Source organism: Oncorhynchus tshawytscha, linkage group LG30 (assembly GCF_018296145.1).
Source record: "Oncorhynchus tshawytscha isolate Ot180627B linkage group LG30, Otsh_v2.0, whole genome shotgun sequence".
In the NCBI taxonomy this organism is placed as follows: Eukaryota; Metazoa; Chordata; class Actinopteri; order Salmoniformes; family Salmonidae; genus Oncorhynchus; species Oncorhynchus tshawytscha.
Window position 1 is genome coordinate 616888 of NC_056458.1, and position 26854 is coordinate 643741.

The 26854-nt window shown below is 43.7% G+C and overlaps 1 protein-coding gene across 2 annotated transcripts in view; it reads left to right on the forward strand.

The window, feature by feature from the left end:
* The window catches only part of LOC112229044 (calcium/calmodulin-dependent protein kinase type II subunit alpha), an 86381-nt gene that overhangs the window by 19192 nt on the left and 40335 nt on the right, over positions 1 to 26854 (forward strand). For both annotated transcript variants that reach the window (XM_042309326.1, XM_042309325.1), the window contains exon 3: positions 18511 to 18570. In XM_042309326.1, coding sequence (XP_042165260.1) covers positions 18511 to 18570 — 60 coding nt within the window. The remainder of the gene's footprint in view (positions 1 to 18510; positions 18571 to 26854) is intronic.

Here is a 26854-nt window from a genome sequence, read left to right on the forward strand (position 1 = left end):
TCCCCATTGGATCCACCTATTTACTCCCATCAACTCACCACCGCTGCCCGCTACGCCACCTGGATATATCTACCCATTCACATTCACTTGTAAATAAATACTCACCTTCTTCCTACTCTCCTTGTCCTGGTCTGCTTCTGGGTTCGATTTTGAAGAAACGTGACAATTCAAGGGAATTCATAATATTTACTATTTTCTACATTGTAGAATAATAGTGAATACATCAACACTTTGAAGTAACACATATAGAATTATGTATTAACCAAAAAAGTGTGAAACAAATTTTATATTTGAGATTCTTCAAAGTAGCCACTCTTTGCCTTGATTACAGCTTTGCACACTCTTGGCATTCACTCAACCAACTTCACCTGGAATACTTTTCCAACAGTCTTGAAGAAGTTCTCAGATATTTTGAGCACTTGTTTGCTGCTTTTCCTTCACTTCTTGGTCCATCTCATCCCAAACCTTCTCAATAGGGTTGAGGTCAGGTGATTGTGGAGGTCAGGTCATCTGATGCAGCACTCCATCATTCTCCTTCTTGGTAAAATAGCCCTTACACAGCCTGGAGGTGTGTTGGGTCATTGTCCTGTTGATAAACAAATGATGGTCCCATGAAACGAAACCCACTTGGGATGGTGTATCGCTGCAGAATACTGTGGTAGCCATGCTGGTTAAGTGTGCCTTGAATTCTAAATAAATCCCTGACAGTGTTACACTCAGAGCACCCCCACACCATCACACCTCCTCCTCCATGCTTCACAGTGAGAACCACAAATGCGAAGATCAAGACAAGGTGGCTGGAACCAAAAATCTCAAATTTGTACTTATCAAAGGAAAGATTTCCACCGGTCTAATGTCCATTGCTCATGTTTCATGGCCCAAGCTAGTCTCTTCTTCTTATTGGTGTCCTTTTAGTAGTGGTTTCTTTGCAGCAATTCGACCATGAAGGCCTGATTCACACAGTCTCCTCTGAAGCATTTATTTGGGCTGCAATTTCTGAGGTGCAGTTGACTCTAATGAACTTATCCTCTGCAGACTGTCTTTTCTCTTTTCTTATTTGAGCTGTTCTTGCCATAATATGGACTTGGTCTTTTACCAAATAGGGCTATCTTCTGTATGCCACGCCAATCTTGTCACAACACAACTGATAGGCTCAAATGCATTAAGAAGAACTTCTTAGGGATAGCCCCCTTTTTTTCCATTTTCGCCTAAAAGACATACCCAAATCTGTAGCTCAGGCCCTGAAGCAAGGATATGCATATTCTTGGTACCATTTGAAAGGAAACACTTTGAAGTTCATGAATGTAGGAAAATATAACACAATAAATCTGGTAGAATAAAATACACCACCAGCTTTGAAATGCAAGAGAAAGGTCCCAAATCTAGCCTTCACTCTGGTTGTAATTCCGATGGTGTCCACAATGTATGTGAAACGTTTCAGACTGATAACTTGAAGTATGAGCAAGATACATGACATTTAGTGTGAAGTCACCCAGGTACATTTGGGTGAATTGTGAAGGGCACATTTACATGACATTTTTCTGCAAGAATATCGTCAAATCTGTAAACTTGGACTTTGATTTAGCTTTTCCAGTATTAGTAGCCATATTCTAAGTTCAACATTTGCATAACACCCAGTTGTCATAACTTCATAACTCTCCATATACTTGCAATTTTTGTCCAAAAGGAAAAGGCTTACTGTCGTACAAGGTTAGCAGCCAAATTTTGCAACAGATACGGGGTTTCCGCATACTCCCGTAAAGCCCAGCTTATTGGCTATCTAGCTAGCTTTGACTGATTGAAACAACATTTAGGGTTAGATTTTCACAGATTCTTTTCTTTGCAAATTGAACGAGTGGAAATACAAAATCGATCGTGCATGCTATATGGACCTTTTTTTAACAAAACGACACTTCATGTTATCTCTGGGACCCTTGGGATGATAAATCAGAGCAAGATTTCAGAATGTAAGTACACATTTCACCATCAGAGGTGAATTTATCAAACCTATCGCAATGAAAAAAGTGTTTTGTTGTTAGGAGCTCTCCTCAAACAATACCATGGCATTTTTTTCCGCAGTAATAGCTACTGTAAATTGTACAGTGCAGTTATATTAACAAGAATTTAGCTTTCAGCCGATATAAGACACTTATATGTACTGACATTTGTTGTTTCTCTAAAATCTGCGATCGTGACACACAACGCTGCATGATTTACAACTGTCCCGACTCCTATTTAAGAAGGAAAAAAATTCCACATGTTAACTTTTAACAAGGCACACCCGTAAATTGAAATGCATTCCATGTACTACCTCATTAAGCTGGTTGAGAGAATGCCAAGAGTGTGCAAAGCTGTGATGAAGGCAAAGAGTGGCTACTTTGAAGAATCTCAAATATAAAATATATTTTGATTTATTTAACACTTTTTTGGTTACTACATGATTCCATATGTGTTATTTCATAGTTTTGATGTATTCACTATTTTTCTACAATGTAGAAAATAGTAAAAATAAAGAAAAACACTTTTAAATGCTACCGTAAACGAAACGTAACATATAGTACTAATTGGAGTGCTCTGGATTTATGTGTACTATGTTACATCTACCAGTCCAGGTTGCTGTGCTGTATCATCCTCCTCTCCTCTCCTTTATCCCTGGCACAAAACTCCCATTTCACCCGGTCTCCCATCCCTCCTCCGCACAATAGATTCTTCTTTTATCCATTCCTTTCCCACTAAAGCCCAACACACTCAGTCCTATTAGGGGACTTTAAGGGTCACTGTCTGTTCAAGATTGTGCATTTCACGTTGCCATGATTCAAACTTTGTTAAGTGTCATAATGAAGCATTGACTTTACACTTGGCTTTCCTGGTCTTTTGCTTCACATTTGTTGAAGTGTTCCTGAACAGCATTAGCCACTAAGGTGAGAGTGTTGAACAACTCAATACCTTCCCCGTGGTGGGAGTTTGTGCAATGTGCACGTTCTTTGTAATACCAAGTCACTTTGTGTCTTGCGTGGGAGACTTTACTGAGAAAGACTGTGATGAATCAAATGCTCTGATGCATTAATATTAATGAGTTAACCATCCCTGCCTTTGAGAGTCATCCAAGGTTTTTCTTCAGTTGGTTATGATTCAACCCATATAACAACCAACTGAGCTGCTGAAGGAAAGGCTCCTGAGCTCAGTGGAAGACAACATCAATACCAACATATTTGCTTAACATGGGTGAAATGTACTTGTATTGCTAGGAGGAATGTATATTGTATCCTGACTCATATTTCCAGAGTCAGAGTGTACCTGAACTACTGCTCTTCCAGATAAGCACCACTTGCTTGATATTTACAATGCCATTTGGTGAGTTTAAATAGGTAGTGTTGTGTGTTGTACTGAAGTATCAACATTTCAAAACCATTCTATTGTATGACAACTACACTAAATATCTCATCACAAGAACCACAGCGTGGTGACACGGACATTGACCACCAGAAGAGTCTGATATTGGCTCGATGTTCTGACCATGTCCTCCTACTGGGCTCTCGTGTGAAGGGCGCACGGTGACACATCATTTAAACAACAACGAGAGGCCGTAATGGACTGCTGTGTGCAGCCTGATTGAAGGGCCCTCAGAGGACCTGGCGTGGGCCTGCTGATTCACCTGAGAGGGAGGAGGCGGAGGGAAGAGAGGAGGGAAGGAGGGGAAAGCGTGGAAGGAGGGAGGGAACAGACGGAAGAGAGAGGAGCGAGGGGAGGGAGGGAGTGAAGAGAGAGTAGGGAGGACGGGGAGGTGCAGGCAGTAGGAAGGGTACGGAGGGGAAGGAGAGGGTTTCAGACTGAGCACATGCTGACTCTCTACCTACTGACTCTCTACCTACCATGTTTGACTCTATTACTGTTTGTTTTTTTACCACATTCTTGCCTGCATGCTCTTTTTATACCTCCCGTGTACATGCAGCATTGCCGGGGAAAAGTGGTGGTAGTGGTGTGCAGATGCTGGTGGGCGTCTATTTTAATAAATCCATTGAGAGTATGCACCATCAAAAATAAATCCATTATTCATTCGTTTAGACAGGTCCTAAGAAACAGAAGACTAATCAAATGTATTTTCAAAAGAATAGAATAGCATATTTTGAGTATAATTAGGCCTATGTTACGGGTCTGTGCAGCCATCGTTGCCATCCAAATGAAATCAATAGTTCATTATTTTGTTCATTAACCAGACAAGACACACCTACCCAGTCACTTTCAACAGACATATATTTTATAGTAAGAATATAATGGAATATAAAGTAGTAAAATACTAATAATATTCTTGATTTAGGCTACATTACTCCATGCTACATTACTCCATGTTTCTGATGAGTGATAGATGAGCAAACGAATAGATGAGCTATATCACCTCCACTTATTTGCCCAGACAGAAACCGATGAAACAAATAGCCTATAGAGACGGAGATTCAGTGAAACAAAATCACATTAAGTCACAGGTTTTTTGGTCGGGAGTAGGACTAGGCTACTAAGCTACTAGGAGTGAAATAATCAATTTGTTAACTAGACAAGATGCTCATGAGCAGCACTCACCTCAACCTAGCTAACATTTCCCCAGCCTAATTGTAGCCTATAACCAGTATCCAAATAGAGATTTAGTTATCAATAGAGATTGAATTATCATCTCGTTGACCACACGCAGGTAGGCTATTCCAATCATATCACATCGGTGCTGATGTGATTATCATCTCGTTGACCACACGCAGGTAGGCTATTCCAATCATATCACATCGGTGCTGATGTGATTATCATCTCGTTGACCACACGCAGGTAGGCTATTCCAATCATATCACATCGGTGCTGATGTGATTATCATCTCGTTGACCACACGCAGGTAGGCTATTCCAATCATATCACATCGGTGCTGATGTGATTATCATCTCGTTGACCAAACGCAGGTAGGCTATTCCAATCATATCACAACGGTGTTGATGTGATTATCATCTCGTTGACCAAACGCAGGTAGGCTATTCCAATCATATCACATCGGTGCTGATGTGATTATCATCTCATTTGACCAAACGCGGTGCTGAGTGATTATTCCAATCATATCATCATCGGTGCTGATGTGATTATCATCTCGTTGACCAAACGCAGGTAGGCTATTCCAATCATATCGGTGCTGATGTGATTATCATCTCGTTGACCACACACAGGTAGGCTATTCCAATCATATCACATCGGTGCTGATGTGATTATCATCTCGTTGACCACACGCAGGTAGGCTATTCCAATCATATCACATCGGTGTTGATGTGATTATCATCTCGTTGACCAAACGCAGGTAGGCTATTGCTTCAAATGTTTTACAATGATTGGATGACTTTGGGAGTTTTATTAAGTAACAATTTGAGACATACTTTGAATTGTATTAGCCTACTTTATTCCAGTATTTTCCCTGTTCCATGATATTTATTCCCACAGTAATTCCAGCCTAGTCTCATAGACTAGAAGTAACAGAGTAAATGTAAATCCAGGACACTCAAATTAGTATATGTTAGGTTTGGTATGGTTACATAAGACAGATTGTGGGTTGTGGTTGGTTGGATGGATGGGTGTATTACGCGAATGTCTGTCAACCCAAAGGATGGAAGTTCTCATCATGGACAACTTTAGAATTTTAGCTGATCAGCAACTTTACAACTACATACTACTTTTTAGCTACCTTGCAACTACTTAGCATGTTAGCCACATAGCCACCTAGCTAGAATTCATAACGTATCGTACGATTTGCAAATTCGTAACATATTGTACGCTTTGAAAGTTCGCAACATATAATGCAAATTGTAATTTGTAACGTATCATACGAAATGGGTGATGGACATCCACAAATGAATACATACCATATGAAACATAGCATAACATACTAAAAGGAACTAACATATGGAATTGTTTTAATATGGTCATACTATGGGTCCTTTAGATGTTTAAATTTGAATTGTAGGACTCCTTTAGGTATCAAAAAATATATATATATCTATAATATATATTAGCTAAAATATTGAATTTGGCCTTTACTACTATAGACCAGAGAAAGACATTGAATAATTTATAAATGCAAAAAAAAGAGCTAGAAAAAATAGATAGATTTACCACTAAAAGACCAAAATATATCCCTTTTGCAACGAGCTGTCAAAATGAAGACCAGAATTGACATGTTTCACTATAACTAATCCAGAAACATCTAGTTTTCGATTAAACAATTTAGCAGCACAGTGTGTGTCAATGCCTCCTCAGCATTATGGTTTCATACTAAGCTATAGGCAAAACCTTACTGAAATGATTACTAGGTTTTTTGGCGGAAGTAAAAGTTTCGGCTTTGATACCGGCAAAACCTTTCAGATATAAAGAAAAGGCAGAAAAAAAGTTGGCGGTATTGTAAAGTTGGTGGAAAAAGTCTGATTGGTACAACATTTGCTGTTTCTAAAAAGGACGTATTTGAGTCTTTTTGGAGACTTTGTTCATGTTTAGCCATGGCCCCCATACTGCAGAACAAGCAATGAAGAAGTCTACTGCTGGTGCGGTAAGTTTCTCAAAACCAAATGAAATCGTAAAAAAATAGCTTCTGGGCCATTCTGTAACGTCCCTTTTACATCAAAAATAGAGATTTGGTTTAAAAAAAAGAGTCAACCACTCCTTTAACTGACCCTGTATATAGTATGGTACTAACTGACCCTGTATATAATATGGTATTAACTGACCCTGTATATAGTATGGTATTAACTGACCTTGTATATAGTATGGTATTTAATGACCCTGTATATAGTATGGTACTAACTGACCCTGTATATAGTATGTATATTAACTGACCCTGTATATAGTATGGTATTAACTGACCCTTGTATATAGTATGGTATTTACTGACCCTGTATATAGTATGGTATTAACTGACCCTGTATATAGTGTGGTATTAACTGACCCTGTATATAGTGTGGTATTAACTGACCCTGTATATAGTATGGTATTAACCTGACCCTGTAAATAGTATGGTACTAACTGACCCTGTATATAGTATGGTATTTACTGACCCTGTATATAGTATGGTATTAACTGACCCTGTATATAGTATGGTATTAACCTGACCCTGTATATTGTATGGTATTAACTGACCCTGTATATAGTGTGGTATTAACTGACCCTGTATGTAGTATGGTATTAACTGATCGTGTATATAGTATGGTACTAACTGACCCTGTATATAGTAGTATGGTATGGTTAACTGACCCTGTATATAGTATGGTACTAACTGACCCTGTATATAGTATGGTACTAACTGACCCTGTATATAGTATGGTATTAACCTGACCCTGTATATAGTATGGTATATACCCTGTATGGCATTAACTGACCCTGTATATAGTATGGTACTAACTGACCCTGTATATAGTATGGTATTAACTGACCCTGTATATAGTATGGTATTAACCTGACCCTGTATATAGTATGGTATTAACTGACCCTGTATATAGTATGGTATTAACTGACCCTGTATATAGTATGGTACTAACTGACCCTGTATATAGTATGGTACTAACTGACCCTGTATATAGTATGGTACTAACTGACCCTGTATATAATATGGTATTAACTGACCCTGTATATAGTATGGTATTAACTGACCCTGTATATAGTATGGTACTAACTGACCCTGTATATAGTATTAAACTGACCCTGTATATAGTGTGGTATTAAACTGATCCTGTATATAGTATGGTATTAACTGACCCTGTATATAGTATGGTATTAACTGACCCTGTATATAGTATGGTATTTACTGACCCTGTATATAGTATGGTATTAACTGACCCTGTATATAGTATGGTATTTACTGACCCTGTATATAGTATGGTATTAACTGACCCTGTATATAGTATTAAACTGACCCTGTATATAGTGTGGTATTAAACTACCCCTGTATATAGTATGGTATTAACTGACCCTGTATATTGTATGGTATTAACTGACCCTGTATATAGTATGGTACTAACTGACCCTGTATATTGTATTAACTGACCCTGTATATAGTATGGTATTAACCTGACCCTGTATATAGTATGGTATTTACTGACCCTGTATATAGTATGGAATTAACTGACCCTGTATATAGTATGGTATTTACTGACCCTGTATATAGTATGGTATTTACTGACCCTGTATATAGTATGGTACTAACTGACCCTGTATATAGTATGGTACTAACTGACCCTGTATATAGTATGGTATTAACTGACCCTGTATATAGTATTAACTGACCCTGTATATAGTATGGTATTTACTGACCCTGTATATAGTATGGTATTTACTGACCCTGTATATAGTATGGTATTTACTGGCCCTGTATATAGTATGGTATTAATATGACCTCATGTGTTAAATCACAGGTACAATAATATGATGCACATAATTAACTTACTGTCTAATGAGTTGGTGTGCCTCTGTAATTGGCCATGGCAGACATGGCAGACATTTATTCTTGGGATAATATACATGCAGATGCTTTGCTCCAAAATGATTAGTGAGGATTTTACATGTACTATTTACTTTTTTTACACAAAGCCTGCCTCTCTATTTGCTATGTAGAGACTGACTTTGGGTTGGGGACCCTCGGGTGTAAGGCTCAGGTGTAAAGCTCAGGTGTAAGGCTCAGGTGTAAGGCTCAGGTGTAAGGCTCAGGTGTAAAGCTCAGTTGTAAGGCTCAGGTGTAAGGCTCAGGTGTAAGGCTCAGGTGTAAGGCTCAGGTGTAAAGTTCAGGTGTAAGGCTCAGGTGTAAGGCTCAGGTGTAAGGCTCAGGTGTAAGGCTCACGTGTAAAGCTCAGGTGTAAGGCTCAGGTGTAAGGCTCAGGTGTAAAGCTCAGGTGTAAGGCTCAGGTGTAAGGCTCAGGTGTAAGGCTCAGGTGTAAAGCTCAGGTGTAAGGCTCAGGTGTAAGGCTCAGGTGTAAGGCTCAGGTGTAAGGCTCAGGTGTAAGGCTCAGGTGTAAGGCTCAGGTGTAAGGCTCAGGTGTAAGGCTCAGGTGTAAGGCTCAGGTGTAAGGCTCAGGTGTAAGGCTCAGGTGTAAGGCTCAGGTGTAAGGCTCAGGTGTAAGGCTCAGGTGTAAAGGCTCAGGTGTAAGGCTCAGGTGTAAGGCTCAGGTGTAAGTCTCAGGTGTAAGGCTCAGGTGTAAGGCTCAGGTGTAAAGCTCAGGTGTAAGGCTCAGGTGTAAGGCTCAGGTGTAAGGCTCAGGTGTAAGGGTGAACAGAATGGATTGCATGGAGCAGGGAAAGACACTTGGCTGAATAGCACAGAAGGCCCATTAGCATTCTGATAATATACTGCTAGGCCATCGGGAGTTGGTTGGAACATTTACCCCAAAACAGCTGTGAGTGAGCTTGATTTCTGACTTTAGATTTTTTTTTAAAGGCCAAAAGGTGTATTAGTTATGGTCAAATCAACTCAAGGCATCACACTATCCAAAAGTGTATTTATTGTGCATCTACATTGAGACTAACTGTGAAGGTCTTCATCCAGGGTCAGGTCTATGTTTGCCTAGATAAGAACCTTACAGATTAAAGTCCATGCAGCAAGAGTGCAAAAGGAGACCACCCATTGGCTACGTCGATGTGCTAATCAATACTGTACATATGTTAAGTTGTAAATCCACTCACTGAACAGTGGACACCAATGATACTGTACAAAGTTCCACTGGTATGGTGAGTTGGACATATCCTTTTCTGCGGCTTCTGTCATTTGCTGTTTGACTGTTGTTGGGTAATACATGATTGGGAAACTGTTTCGTAAGGTTCATTGTAGTCTCACACTCTCCTTGTATAGTGCCGTTGACCTGTGCTCAGTGTTGTTGAAGTTTTTATTTGAAATCCTCCCTGTTGGATGATTTATACAGGGTCATAATAACTAAGTTTGCTGTGACTTTTTCCTCTGTAGTTTTTTCAAACTCATATATCTTATATTTCTATTTCTGGTATATTCTGTAGCGTTGCTTAGCAACACCATTTTCAAAGTCTAGAACATATCTTTGCTTTTACATTACAGTGGATACAGTACAGTACGGGAGGGCTGTACGGAGGGGAGATTGTCATACACTTAATAAAACGCTGGTACGGCAGCAAATATTATAGAAGTAAAGAATGAGGGGATATTTGTTTCATATCTTATCTGTCTAATGGTGGAATCCCAGAAACCATTACTCATTTATAATGATATAAATGTAGCTGCTACACAGCACTTGGGGTTTTGTGAAGCTTCCGCTCACACAAGAAAAGCCTGGATGATGGAGGAGGCTTGGTTTATCCAATCTCCGATGCGATCATGAACTTGATGAAGAGGGCAATGCCTTTGTACGACTTTAGGGCTGATACAGGCCTTCTCCGTCCCCGATTGAGCTCTACAGATTGTGCAGACAGTGAAGGGCTGTATTATTAAATAGAGGGGTAGAAATTAGGAGGGAATAGGGGGTCTCCTCTTCCTAATTTGTCAATATGGATTGCTCATTAATACCGCAGAAAGCCCTCCGCACTCACAAAGGAAGGTAGCGTTAATTTGGCAAAGCGGCACTGTTATTTCACTGGCTGCCCTCCCCCTCACTTTCATTAGTGGGCAAAGTGGCTCGTGGCGACGTGAACTCTCTCTTTTCCCGAACCTCCTCCTTTGCACCGTGCCCACCATCACCCCCTCCCACCCTCCCACCCACACCCTCATTATACATTACCAGCACTGTTAACCGTCAGCATCTACAGTACCTTCAGAAATTATTCAATACATGTTAGAATCACATATGACAGTGATTACACCTGTGATTCTTTCTGGGTTTGTCTCCCCCTTTCTGGCTTTGCACACCTGGATTGTACATTATTATTTTAAAAAATTCTTCAAGCTCTGTTAAGTTGGTTGTCTGTCATTGCTAGACAGCCATTTTTAAGCCTTGTCATAGATTTTGAAGCCGATTTAAGTCAAACTGTATCGAGGCCATTCAGGAACATTCAACGTCGTCTTGGTAAGCAAATTCAGTGTATATTTGGTTTTAGGTTATTGCCCTGCTGAAAGGTGAATTTGTCTCCCAGTGTCTGTTGGAAAGCTGACTGAACCAGGTTTTGCCTGTGCTTAGCTCTTGTCCGTTGGTTTTTATCCTAAAAAACTCCCCAGTCCTCACCAATGAAAAACATTCCCATACCCAGGGCTCCCGAGTGGTGCAGCTGTCTAAGGCACAGTCTCTCAGCGCTTGAGGTGTCACTACAGACACCCTGGTTCAAATCCAGGCTGTATCACAACCAGCTGTGATTTGGAGTCCATCAACATGCTTGCAAATATGAAGAGTGTTGTGTTGGATTTGCCTCAAACGTAATGCTTTGTATTCAGGACATAAATGTAATTTCTTTGCCAAATTGTTTGCAGTTTTACTTGAGTGCCATGCTGCAAATAGCAAGCATGTTTTGGAATATTTTTTATTCTGTACAGGCTTTCATCTTTTCACATTTAGGTTAGTATTGTGGACTAACTACAATGTTGTTGATCCATCCTCAGTTTTCTGCTGTCACAGCCATTAAACTCTAACTTTTAAAGTCACCATTGGCATCATGGCGAAATCCCCGAGCTGATGTATTGATTCACCACTCAACGTTTATTAATAACTTCACCGTGCTCGAAGGGATATTCAATGTCTGCTTTAGATTCTTTTTTTACCCATCTACCAAATGGTGCCCTTCATTTGCGAGGCATTGGAAAACCTCCCTGGTCTTTGTGGTTGAATCTGTTTGAAATGCACTGCTTGACTGGAGAACCTTACAGATAATTGTATGTGTGGGGTGAAGAGAGGAGGTAGTCATTCATAAATCACGTTAAACACTATTATTGCGCACAGGCAGAGTCCATGCATCTTATTATGCCACTTGTTAAGCAAATACCATTTCTCCTCCTTTTTAAGCTTGCCAACAAACTGCTTGAATACTTATTGTCTCAAAACATTTCAGTTTCTAATTTTTAATTCATTTGTAAACATGTCTAAAAACATAATTCCACTTGGATATTATGGGATATGGTGTGTAGGCCAGTGACACAAAATCTCAATGTAATCCATTTTAAATTCAGGCTGTAACAACAAAATGTGAAAAAAGTCAAGGGGTGTGAATACTTTCTGAAGACACTGTACAGTATTTTTTCCTTCGGTATCATCAATACTGGTATTAATGGTCCATTGTAGCTGGTGTTTTAAAAATCTACATTTCAAATCATTTCTGGGTGACAATTAAGTACCTTACTGTGATCACTTTCAATAAAAATGGTCAAAAATAAACAAAAATGGCTTCTTAGCAAAAAGCTATTTCTCAAGCAAGAACTTTTCTAGGACTGTGCGGATGTGGTCTAAGTGAGGGACCTCATTGAAGGAGCCTAATGGGAGGGATATGTGTCCTGAAACATAGATGTTATTGATGGAGAGGTTTGAAACTCCCTTTGTTATTCGTCTATTAACTTAAACCGCCTGGTGACTTCGCCAGGCAGGCTAAAACGCCAACTTGAAAAAAATGTGGACATTTCAGGCCTTCTTTTCAAACATCTCTTAAGGGAAAAGGGTATTATAATAATATAAGGCTATTATAACAGTATTATTCAGTATTTAGTACTTTATTAGGATCCTGGTGTCTGGTGGGGTAAGTGTGTGTGTCAGAGCTGTGTGTAAGTTTTTATTGTCAATTAAAATTTGTATTTTTTTATTGAATGTTTAAAATGTACAATGTACTTGCCATGAAGCTGCTCAACAACTGCATCACATTAGTCATCTGACCCACTCTTATCCAGAGTGACACACAGAAGCAACCAGGGTCAACGCCCTGGTCAATGGCACATCGACAGATCCCTCACAAGGTCAAAAAACGGGAACCTAAACCAGTGATCCATCAGCCCCAAGCTCCCAACTGCCAGCCTTCCAAGATGCCCCCCCCCCCCCCCCACACACACACAGTTCCTCAAGAGCTGCCCCTCAACCATCCGAGACCACCCCCACAGCCTCAGAATAAGAAAAATTAATAATAATAATAAAAAATACAAAAAATCCGTTCCCCTCCCCCAAGACCCCCCTGTGCACCAACAACCAACAAAATGAGCAAAAGAGAATAAAAGAGAAAGACAAAGGAAAACAGAAAACAACAATGCAAAAATCAACAAAGACTTGAAGGACAAGTGAAAATGTTTGAGTGCACGGCACTATTTACCTGTGTGTACCGTGTATGTGCACATGTTGTGAATTTGAATGAGAGTGTGTGTAAAATGCATGTATACAAACACCTGCACGGCATCAGCCTCAGGCAAACAGGTATTAGCTGTAAAAACATTGCCCCTTAGTGTCATTCAAACTTACAATACTTTTATCTTTGACCGTCATTCTATCCCCCGCCCAGCAACTCCACTCCCACTTGTCTCCAATTCCACATCCCAACCCTCAGCTTCCCTCAACCCCTCCCACCTATCTCCAGTTCCACATCCCAACCCTCAGCTTCCCTCAACCCCTCCCACCTATCTCCAGTTCCACATCCCAACCCTCAGCTTCCCTCAACCCCTCCCACCTATCTCCAGTTCCACATCCCAACCCTCAGCTTCCCTCAACCCATCCCATCTATCTCCAGTTCCACATCTCAACCCTCAGCTTCCCTCAACCCCTCCCACCTATCTCCAATTCCACATCCCAACCCTCAGCTTCCCTCAGCACCTCCCCCTATCCCCAGTTCCACATCCCAACCCTCAGCTTCCCTCAGCCCATCCCATCTATCTCCAGTTCCACATCCCAACCCTCAGCTTCCCTCAACCCCTCCCACCTATCTCCAGTTCCACATCCCAACCCTCAGCTTCCCTCAACCCATCCCATCTATCTCCAGTTCCACATCTCAACCCTCAGCTTCCCTCAACCCCTCCCACCTATCTCCAATTCCACATCCCAACCCTCAGCTTCCCTCAGCACCTCCCACCTATCCCCAGTTCCACATCCCAACCCTCAGCTTCCCTCAGCCCATCCCATCTATCTCCAGTTCCACATCCCAACCCTCAGCTTCCCTCAACCCCTCCCACCTATCTCCAGTTCCACATCCCAACCCTCAGCTTCCCTCAGCCCATCCCATCTATCTCCAGTTCCACATCTCAACCCTCAGCTTCCCTCAACACCTCCCACCTATCTCCAATTCCACATCCCAACCCTCAGCTTCCCTCAGCCCATCCCATCTATCTCCAGTTCCACATCTCAACCCTCAGCTTCCCTCAACCCCTCCCACCTGTCTCCAGTTCCACATCCCAACCCTCAGCTTCCCTCAGCACCTCCCATCTATCTCCAGTTCCACATCCCAACCCTCAGCTTCCCTCAGCCCCTCCCACCTATCTCCAGTTCCACATCCCAACCCTCAGCTTCCCTCAGCCCATCCCATCTATCTCCAGTTCCACATCCCAACCCTCAGCTTCCCTCAACCCCTCCCACCTATCTCCAGTTCCACATCCCAACCCTCAGCTTCCCTCAACCCCTCCCATCTATCTCCAGTTCCACATCCCAACCCTCAGCTTCCCTCAACCCCTCCCACCTATCTCCAGTTCCACATCCCAACCCTCAGCTTCCCTCAACCCCTCCCACCTATCTCCAGTTCCACATCCCAACCCTCAGCTTCCCTCAACCCCTCCCACCTATCTCCAGTTCCACATCCCAAACCTCAGCTTCCCTCAACCCCTCCCATCTATCTCCAGTTCCACATCCCAACCCTCAGCTTCCCTCAGCACCTCCCACCTATCTCCAGTTCCACATCCCAACCCTCAGCTTCCCTCAGCCCCTCCCATCTATCTCCAGTTCCACATCCCAACCCTCAGCTTCCCTCAACCCCTCCCACCTATCTCCAGTTCTACATCCCAACCCTCAGCTTCCCTCAGCCCATCCCATCTATCTCCAGTTCCACATCTCAACCCTCAGCTTCCCTCAACCCCTCCCACCTATCTCCAATTCCACATCCCAACCCTCAGCTTCCCTCAGCCCATCCCATCTATCTCCAGTTCCACATCTCAACCCTCAGCTTCCCTCAACCCCTCCCACCTATCTCCAGTTCCACATCCCAACCCTCAGCTTCCCTCAGCACCTCCCATCTATCTCCAGTTCCACATCCCAACCCTCAGCTTCCCTCAGCCCCTCCCACCTATCTCCAGTTCCACATCCCAACCCTCAGCTTCCCTCAGCCCATCCCATCTATCTCCAGTTCCACATCCCAACCCTCAGCTTCCCTCAACCCCTCCCATCTATCTACAGTTCCACATCCCAACCCTCAGCTTCCCTCAGCACCTCCCACCTATCTCCAGTTCCACATCCCAACCCTCAGCTTCCCTCAACCCCTCCCACCTATCTCCAGTTCCACATCCCAACCCTCAGCTTCCCTCAACCCCTCCCATCTATCTCCAGTTCCACATCCCAACCCTCAGCTTCCCTCAACCCTCCCACCTATCTCCAGTTCCACATCCCAACCCTCAGCTTCCCTCAGCACCTCCCATCTATCTCCAGTTCCACATCCCAACCCTCAGCTTCCCTCAGCCCCTCCCACCTATCTCCAGTTCCACATCCCAACCCTCAGCTTCCCTCAGCCCATCCCATCTATCTCCAGTTCCACATCCCAACCCTCAGCTTCCCTCAACCCCTCCCATCTATCTACAGTTCCACATCCCAACCCTCAGCTTCCCTCAGCACCTCCCACCTATCTCCAGTTCCACATCCCAACCCTCAGCTTCCCTCAACCCCTCCCACCTATCTCCAGTTCCACATCCCAACCCTCAGCTTCCCTCAACCCCTCCCATCTATCTCCAGTTCCACATCCCAACCCTCAGCTTCCCTCAACCCTCCCATCTATCTCCAGTTCCACATCCCAACCCTCAGCTTCCCTCAGCCCTCCCACCTATCTCCAGTTCCACATCCCAACCCTCAGCTTCCCTCAGCACCTCCCACTTGTCTCCAATTCCACATCCCAACCCTCAGCTTCCCTCAGCACCTACCACCTATCTCTGCTGGCCACCCTCTTCGAATTTCTACATTTCTACAGCTAATGCACAGCTGTCAACATCCTGGTCCTCAAATGAAACGGGTATACTTTCCTATTTATGCTATCTTTATTCCTCCACCAGTTTTGATCCTTTATATTGGGCAGACAGACCAGTTCCCTACCTCCGCCCGCAGCCACCCTCCTCCTCCAATTTTGATCCTTTATATTGGGCAGACAGACCAGTTCCCTACCTCCGCCCGCAGCCACCCTCCTCCTCCAGTTTTGATCCTTTATATTGGGCAGACAGACCAGTTCCCTACCTCCTCCCACTGCCACCTGCCTCCTCCATTTTGGGGATTATGCTGTAATCAATTGGTTGTACTCTTGGATTGAGCAGACCTTCCCATACAATTCTGATAACTCCATGAAATACATAACTCTACTGTTCCAATGTACAATATAATTTAAAAACAAAATACAATTTTCAAACATCTTTCCCATAAATACAGGTATTTTATCAACCAGCACATTTGAGTACATTTCATTGAGCACATTTCAGCCATAATATTTGTTCTCTTTTCAGGGGGGTTTTAATTCGAAATAGTAGCCAGCTCTGCAAAGCTTTTTCATTAATTTTTCATTTAATCGAAAATGAGACATGGCAATCTGCACAAAAGCAAAAAGGCCTTTTTTAAACAATGGATGAGCGTTTCTTAAAAGTAAAAAGTAAAACTTTTGAATAAGTGAAGCTTTTAGAGAGGTTTAGTGTTTTTATATTTAATGATCTCAACCCACCCAAATCATTATATAGATAGGCACACTTAATTTTGTCTGGTTTAGCATCCCAGATAAAGCTAAATATTCTTTGCTCATATTATTTGAAAAACAAATCATCAGGAGTAGGCCGCGCCATAAGTAAGTGAGTAACTGAGTTATGACTAAGGAGATAATCAGGGCAATTTTTCCATAAATAGACAGGTATTTACCATGGTTGCAGGATCTTGTCTATTTTCTATTGAAATTCATTGTGGAGAGCTCATTTATACTTTTTGTGACATGAATTCCAAGTTTGTCTACTTCACTGCCAGCCCATTTTATAGGTAAACTGCAGGGTATTGTGAAGTTGTACCTGTATCTTTTAAAGATCCAATACGTAATATTGTACACTCATCATGTAACGATCCTCTTCCTGTGAATGACTGGACCAAAGCGCAGTGTGAGACATGTTCATGATATTTGATTCAAATCAGAACACTAGGACAAAAAATAACAAAGAGGAAAACGAACAGTTCTGTAAGGAAACCAACAATACAGAAAACAACTAGGCACAAAACCCATGTGGGCAGGAGGTACCTAAGTATGGTTCCCAATCAGAGACAACGATAGACAGCTGTCCCTGATTGAGAACCATACCTGGCCAAAAACAAAGAAATACAAAAACATAGAAAAAAGAACATAGAATTCCCACCCTAGTCACACCCTGGCCTAACCAAAATAGAGAATAAAAGCCTCTCTATGGCCAGGGTGTGACGTATCATGATTAGGTTTTTTGTCCAAAGAGTCCAGAAAGGTTATCTAGATCTTCAATGAGACATTGCAGGCATCTAGCTTGTGGACTTAATACAAAAATTGTGTCATTGGCATACATGGACACCTTTGTTTTTAAACTGTGTGTAAGTGGACTATGCAAACTATTTGGAATTTTCAACACATGAATATTATACAAAGAAGAAGTGATGCAGTCAGTCTCTCCTCTACTTTTTGCCAAGAGAGACTGGCAGCATAGTATTCATATCAGCCCTCTGATTACAATGTAGAGCAAGATCTGCTCCTCTGTTCTGGGCCAGCTGCAGTTTTTCTAGGTCTTTTTGTTGCGGCATCTGACCACGTGACCGGGCAATAATCAAGGTTAGATAAAACTACAGCCTTCAGGCCTTGCTTTGTGGAGTGCGGTGTCAAAAAAAGCAGAGCATTTCTTTATCACGGACAGACCTCTCCCGAACTTTACAACCATTTAATCAATATGTTTTGACCATGACACTTTACAATCCAAGGTAACATCAAGTCATTTAGACTCCTCAACTTTCTCAACAGCCACATAATTCATTATCAGATTCTAGAGATCTAGGATGATTTCAGAGTCAAAGTGTTGAATAGTCAGATGCACAGAGTTACAGGTGTTATTGTAGTGTACGGTGAAAATCTTAGGCTTCGAGCTCCAATATGCAGGACTAAGTGAAAAAAATAATGAAAATTGGTGCCATCTTAGCCATCTATCTGCAGGTAACCAGCTCCATAGACAGTCCATCATCAGGCCACAGAGCTGCTGCACCAGTGCCAGACCAGCTCTGGCCTGACAGTTGAATTATTACACAGTTCTGTACATTATATTTGACAAGGAAGCTGACAAAAGGCCCATGTCTGGAAAAGAAAAATACTGTATCCTGCATTATGAACCTGTTTGTGTTTTTCACCCCGTTTCAGATCACCAGAAGCTGGACAGAGAGGCCAGGATCTGCCGATTGCTGAAGCACTCAAACATCGGTGAGTTCTTTCCTTTTGGAGGCCACTCTTTCAGTGTATCTCAGAAGCACTATGATCCATTCATATCATTTTTTGGTTATACTGTCTCATTGATTGGCTGACTCCACAATATTTGTTTTCCAATGTGTTACACTATATGCATTCTTTCACACTACCTAACATGAAGTAGTGCAGACTGGGACACTTCAAAAAGATACGTCACTAATCTTGGATCAGATTCTTTTGGCAGCAAAGTAAACTTATAGTTCACTTGTAATCTGCCTCCATTGAGCAGAATCATGCGCCCAGTGAAAGTATGTCAGCCATCCAGAGAGACAGACAGCTAGCTGACTGTTATGGTTCTTGTGCGTACAGCCGAGGAACATCACTCTGTGGCACCGTCAGAGCCGGCTCAGGTCCACAACGTGTAATTTACTGATTAACAGGCTGAGAAGCACTTTTCTACTTTTCCCAGACCCATAAGTGTTTAATAATGCATTCCACTCGCTGCCATGGACAGGATTGACTGTACAAGATCTCTCCATCACAGTTGACTCCCCGGTGTCCCCCTCCCAGAATGCAAAGAACCTTGGCACGAGCCCTGGACAACACCCTGTTGTTCTCTGAAAACGTCAAAGCAGTGACTCACTCCTGCGGAGTACAACCTTTTCTCACACAGGACGCGGCGGAGGTCCTAATCCAGGCCATTGTCATCTCCCGTCTGGACTATTACAACTCTCTGTTGGCTGGGCTCCCCGCTTGTGCTATCAAACCCCTGCAACTTATCTACAACGCCGCAGCCCGCCTGGTGTTCAACATTCCCAAGTTCTCCCATGTAACCCTGCTCCTCCGCACACTCCACTGGCTTCCAGTCGAAGGTCGCATCCACTACAAGACCATGGTGCTGCCTTCAGGCAACGCTCCAACCCTACACCCCAAGCGAGCCCTCCGTTCTGCCACCTCTGTTCTCTTGGCTGTCCCAGCCCTGACGGGGGTCAGGTCCTGCTCAGCCCAGTCCTAGCTCTTCTCTGTCCTGGTACCCCAATGGTGGAACGAGGTTCCTCCTGATGCTAGGACAGCATAGTCCCTGCCCATCTCACCGAAAACGTCTGAAACCCTACCTTTTAAAAAAAAATCTTGAATAAGACATCTCAGTTTTATCCACCCCCCATAAAAAAAAGCTTTCACTTATATTTTTCTACTAGCACTGATTTTGCTGTTGCTACTTTATTGAGTAAAATTGTACTTACTATGACTGTGATATGTGGTTGTTTCACCTAGCTACTTTAAGATGAATACATTAATTGTAAGTTGCTCTGAATAAGAGTGTCTGCTAGATTACCGCATTGTAAATATAACTGCATAACTAATCTAAAGATGTTTTCAACCGTTTGAAGTGTGAGAGAGAGAGAGAGAGGGGAATGAGAGAGGAAGAGAGGGAGCACGACTTGACTGTACTGTACAGTATGTCGAACCCAGCCTCCGAGTGGTCAGAGAGAGAATCAATACGAGTGTAGCCTGTGGATGCCCTCTGATAAGGTTGTTTTGTGATCTGTCAGGGATAGAGGAGAGAGAGAGAGAGAGAGGGAAGCTGAAACATCCAGCCTTCTATCAACATAAAACTGAATTCCTACTGCTCCTAAACAGACAGACTGGGAGGAAAGGAATACATTATCTGCTGTCGTCTCGCTGAAGATTTGCCCCTGTCGCCATGTATGCATTTTATAGCCCTCGTGGGAAATTTGCCTGCACAGACTGCAGCTCAATAGAATAAAGATCATCAGCGTCAAGCTCTCCCCTGATAATGTAGTCAAGTTCCCGGGTTCTGTACAGTATAGGCTCTGACGTGAGCTAGCTGCCTTTTTCTGAATCAGCCGGATGCATTGAGACACACTGCCCTCATCCTGTGCTCTCTATCCCTGAGCCTAACCGACCATCACAGGCTATTAAAGAACTGGCCCACATCCAGCCTTTTTCATGTGCTCCTTCGTCCACCATGCTGTTTGAGACGGTGCAGAGCAGCAGTGAATTGACTTTGCAGCCTTCGGATTGACTCGTTTTGTTTATCGGCACATTCTTTACATGGCGGCCTTCCTCTGCCGAAACCGGGGGCGGTTATTCGTCAAAGAGCCAAAGTCCGCCCACATAGATCCAGGAGAGGAGAGAACCAACGTGTTGGATGAATTGGCTCTGATACTCATAATTCAGGCTCACCACGCCAAGGGCTAAGGGCCAGGTTTGGTACGTTTGGTTATCAATAGAATAGGCCTGTTTTTTGTTGTTGTTGTTAGTTGTGTGATTCCTGGGAATGGATTTTGTAGAAGACCCACTCAAACCCATTACGACAGTGACACCCATATAGCGGTTTGGAGATATCCTAATGGCTCATGCTTATCATGCTTGGTGGGTTGACAGCAGTCCCTACCTATACGAGGATGTTGCCACAAATGAAGGCATTGTGTTCTGCTAGGGATAATTGGCGTATCAGCGTAGAGGCTCTCAAGCGTGTCATAAAGCTTTCCTCGGTGTGTTGTCATATTGCTCTGTGGGAGAGACAAAGTACTTCAACCATCCCATCCCTATTCAGCTAGAATTCCTTCTTGAATTGCGGTGGTAAATGCGGTCCCTTGACTTTGACGCCACGTAAAAACCATTTCAAATGACAAGAAAAACATGACAAAGCATTTTCTGTTTTGTTGAACTGCTAGTTAACACGAAGACATATGTAAGTCTGTTGTACTGCAAAACATCTATTTGTATGCATTGTAGAATCTACAGGGGGGCAGGCAAATTGGCTTGTCCCACTGGATGTGTAGAGGTGTAGTGAAATGTTTTGGGGGGATTTAGAGAAATCTATCTGTTATTTTGAATGCTAGACAGTTAACAAAAGTATTGAATATATTATATAGATCAATAGAAACAAGGGCTATTCAAATATAGAATGAATTATATCACTTTTGTGAAATATTTTTTAAAGGACTGATGACCGTAGATTTCGAGAAAATGTACCCAACATTTCTCATTGGTGTTACTACTTCTACTGGTGGCATAATGTTACAATAATGGTGAAAAAAATCTATATAAAATGCCATGCCCAAATGCCACCGTAATTCAAGAGCTTCCCAAACACATCTATATTCAGATAGCCTAACAACAGCCTGGACAAGTGATTGGTAAAGGAAAGCTTCTTTAAAGAGGCTGACATCAAAGATTCCCATCGAGAGCTCTCAGGAAATACACCGTTTGGGATGACCTAGGCACAACCCCTAACACAGGGAAGAGTGTTCTCTCTGCTGATATGGAAAGCCCTGCCAAGGGAACCAAAAGCAGACAGCGACAGGCCAAAAGCACCACCACCGGTAAGTAACACCAGATTGGCCTTTTCCTCTTGCCAAAACCCTCTGTGAACAAAACAGCAGTTCAGGGTCACAACGGTTATCAAAACCGATGAGGACATTAGAATGTCACTACTTCCATAAAACGTTCCCTCTCCACACCTCCGTTAGGATTTCTGCACATTTTTGGGAAATAAGACGTACTTTAAGTGTAGACAAAAACTACAAGCAAAACCCAGCAAAAGGAAATGGGGTGGGGTGTTGTTTTAGCAATGTTGACAGTGGCGAATGCAAATCAAAGTATTTTCAGGCAGCCTTTGAGCGGAATGAACTGAGATGGCTGTTTCAGGCTTATGTAATGGTGAGACTGTTGCTATGTATCCGGTGTTGGCAGGTGAAGGTATCTAAACTGCAGTCTTCCACTTTGTTCCCCTTTCTATCTCGGCACCCACACACATGCACACGCGTGTCCTCTCTCTCTCTCCCTCTCTCTCTCTCTGTCTCTCAGTGCGTACACACCCACACACAAGCGCCCGCGTGTCCTCTCCCTCTCCCTCTCTCTCTCTCTCTCTCTCTCTCTCTCCTCTCTCTCTCTGTCTCTCAGTGCGTACACACCCACACACAAGCGCACGCGTGTCCTCTCCCTCTCCCTCTCTCTCTGTCTCTCTGTCTCTCTCTCTCTCTCTCTCTGTCTCTCAGTGCGTACACACCCACACACAAGCGCCCGCGTGTCCTCTCTCTCTCTCTCCCTCTCTCTCTCTCTGTCTCTCAGTGCGTACACACCCAAGCGCCACACAAGCGCTCTCGCGTGTCCTCTCCCTCTCTCTCTCCCTCTCTCTCTCTCTGTCTCTCAGTGCGTACACGCCCACACACATGCACACGCGTGTCCTCTCCCTCTCTCTCTCCTCTCTCTCTCTCCCTCTCTCTCTCTCTGTCTCTCAGTGCGTACACGCCCACACACATGCACACGCGTGTCCTCTCCCTCTCTCTCTCCCTCCCTCTCTCCCTCTCCCTCTCTCTCTGTCTCTCAGTGCGTACACACCCACACACATGCACACGCGTGTCTTCTCCCCTCTCCTCTCTCTCTCTCTCTCTCTCTCTCTCTCTCTCTCTCTCTCTCTCTCCCTCTCTCTCTCTCCCTCTCTCTCTCTCTGTCTCTCAGTGCGTACACGCCCACACACATGCACACGCGTGTCCTCTCCGTCTCTCTCTCCCTCTCTCTCTCCCTCTCTCTCTCTCTGTCTCTCAGTGCGTACACGCCCACACACATGCACACGCGTGTCCTCTCCCTCTCTCTCTCCCTCTCTCTCTCCCTCTCTCTCTCTCTGTCTCTCAGTGCGTACACACCCACACACATGCACACGCGTGTCCTCTCCCTCACTCTCTCCCTCTCCCTCTCTCTCTGTCTCTCAGTGCGTACACACCCACACACATGCACACGCGTGTCCTCTCCCTCACTCTCTCCCTCTCTCTCTCTCTCTGTCTCTCAGTGCGTACACACCCACACACATGCACACACGTGTCCTCTCCCTCTCTCTCTCTCTCTCTCTCTGTCTCTCAGTGCGTACATGCCCACACACATGCACACGCATGTCCTCTCCTCACTCTCTCCCTCTCTCTCTGTCTCTCAGTGCGTCACGCCCACACACATGCACACGCTCTCCTCTCTCTCTCTCTCTCTCTCTCTCTCTCTCTCTCTCTCTCTCTCTCTCTCTCTGTCTCTCAGTGCGTACACACCCACACACATGCACACACGTGTTCTCTCCCTCTCTCTCTCCCTCTCTCTCTCTCTCTGTCTCTCAGTGCGTACACGCCCACACACATGCACACGCGTGTCCTCTCCCTCTCTCTCTCTCTCTCTCTCTGTCTCTCAGTGCGTACACGCCCACACACATGCAAACAGAGCAGCACAACACTGCCTGCTGAGGGAGGGGAGGAGTGTGGTGGGTACAGGTGGGTAGACGAGAGAGAGAGAGATTCTCTCCATCGTGGAGACAACATATGGACAGCAACAGGACACCAGAAGCACTATCTAAGCTTGACTAAAGTCATTCATGAACAGTATGTACCACATCACTTCAGTCAAGCCTACCTATAATCAAAACCTAGATATTCTCCAAAAAAAAGTATGTGAACTCCTGCTCCTCGAACGTCTCGTTCCAAAATCAAGGCATTAGGGACTTGCTTCCATTCAGCCACAAGAGCGTCAGTGATGTCTGGCACTGATGTTGGGCGATTAGGCCTGGCTCGAAGTCAGCATTCCAATTCATCACAAGGGTGTTCGATGGGATTGAGGTCAAGGATCTGTCCAGGCCGGTCAACTTCTTCCACACCGATCTCGACAAACCATTTCTATATGGACCTTGCTTTGTGCACAGGACATTGTCTTGCTGAAACAGGTAAGGGCCTTCCCCAAACTGTTGCCACAAAGTTGGAAGCACAGGGTGATCTAGAAGGTCATTGTATGCTATAGCGTTAAGATTTCCCTTCACTGGAACTAAGGGGCCTAGCCCAAACCATGAAAACAGCCCCAGACCATTATTCCTGCTCCACAAAACTTTGCAGCTGGCAGTATGCATTCAGGCAGGTACTGTACCATTCTCCTGGCATCCGGCAAACCCAGATTCGTCCGTCTGACTGCCAGATGGTGAAGCGTGATTCATCCCTCCAGAGAACGCATTTCCAGTGCTCCTGAGTCCAATAGTGGCGAGCTTTATACCACTTTAGCCAATGCTTGCCATTACGCATAGTGATCTTTGGCTTGTGTCTGGCTGCTTGGACATGGAAACCCATTTCATGAAACTCCAGACGAACAATTATTGTGCTGACGTTGCTTCCGGAGGTCGTTTGGAACTCGGTGAGTATAGCAACCCGAGGACAAAATTTTTGTGAACTCCTGCTTCAGCACTCGACGGTCCCATTCAAGCATTGTACTGGCCTACCATTCTGAGCCACAAGTTGCTCCAGTGATTTCTGGCACTGATAACAGCACTTACAGTTGCCTGGCCAGCTCAGCATTCAGAACTTTCACAACTGACTTGTTGGAAAGGTGGCATTGAGGTGCCACATCTGTCCAGGAAAGTCACTGAGCTCTTCCACAGGCCATCTCTACAAACCATTTCTACTTGCATGGCTGTGTGCTAGATTTTATGCACCTGTCAGCAATGGGTGTCTGAAATGCAGAAACAGGAAAGGGGTGCCAACAAACTTTTGCCACAAAGTGTATTTTGAGAATGTAAGACACTGTGATTTGAAGGTCATGTGGATGCTGATTAGGTTGATTTCCATATGCACTGGACTGGGTGATTGAGATGTGTGATTTAGACATGAATGCAGTGCCCCAGACCATTAGAGGTGTGACAAAACATATGCAGCTGGGCAGTATGCATTCAGGCAGGTACTTTGACATATGCAGTGGCATCTGGGTGATTGAGAGGTGTGATCTGACTGCCAGATGGTGAAGGCGTGATTCATCCCTCCAGTGAACTGGGTGATTCCAGTGCTCCTGATTTCCAATAGTGGACTGGGTGATTATACCATTTAGCCAATGCTTGGTGATTGAGATAGTGATTTTTGGCTTGTGTCTGGGTGATTGAGATGGAAACATTGCAGTGAAACTCCAGATTGAGATGTTGATTTGCTATATGCAGTGGAGGTCATTTGAGATGTGTGATTTGTATATGCAGTGGACTGGGTGATTGAGATGTTTTTGACATATGCAGTGGACTGGGTGATTGAGATGTGTCCCATTTGTATATGCAGTGGACCGGGTGATTGAGATGTGTGATTTGATATATGCAGTGGACTGGGTGATTGAGATGTTTGTGATTTAACATAACAGCACTGGGTGATTGAGATGTGCCAGCTATATGCAGGGCAGAATTTGATGTGAATTTGACATATGCAGTGGACTGGTGGATTGAGATGTGTGATTTGAAAGTCACTGAGCTGATTGAGATGTGTGATTTAGCCATTCTGGACTTGCATGGCTGATGTGTGATTTATACACCTGTCAGCAATGGGTGTTGCTGAAATAGCAGAATCCACAACTTTGAAGGGGTGCCAACATACTTTTGGCCATATAGTGTATTTTGGAGAATGTAAGACACTGTGATTTGACATATGCAGTGGACTGGGTGATTGAGAGGTGTGATTTGATATATGCAGTGGACTGGGTGATTGAGATGTGTGATTTGATATATGCAGTGGACTGGGTGATTGAGATGTGTGATTTGACATATGCAGTGGACTGGGTGATTGAGATGTGTGATTTGACATATGCAGTGGACTGGGAGATTGAGAGGTGTGATTTGACATATGCAGTGGACTGGGTGATTGAGATGTGTGATTTGACATATGCAGTGGACTGGGTGATTGAGATGTGTGATTTAGACATATGCAGTGGACTGGGTGATTGAGATGTGTGATTTGACATATGCAGTGGACTGGGTGATTGAGATGTGTGATTTGACATATGCAGTGGACTGGGTGATTGAGATGTGTGATTTGATATATGCAGTGGACTGGGTGATTGAGATGTGTGATTTGACATATGCAGTGGACTGGGTGATTGAGATGTGTGATTTGACATATGCAGTGGACTGGGTGATTGAGATGTGTGATTTGATATATGCAGTGGACTGGGTGATTGAGATGTGTGATTTGATATATGCAGTGGACTGGGTGATTGAGATGTGTGATTTGACATATGCAGTGGACTGGGTGATTGAGATGTGTGATTTGATATATGCAGTGGACTGGGTGATTGAGATGTGTGATTTGACATATGCAGTGGACTGGGTGATTGAGATGTGTGATTTGACATATGCAGTGGACTGGGTGATTGAGATGTGTGATTTGATATATGCAGTGGACCGGGTGATTGACATGTGTGATTTAGACATTTGAAGGTTATTGACTATGCATTCTATGTGTGAAATATTTGTGCTTTCAATTTCTACATAGGTTGA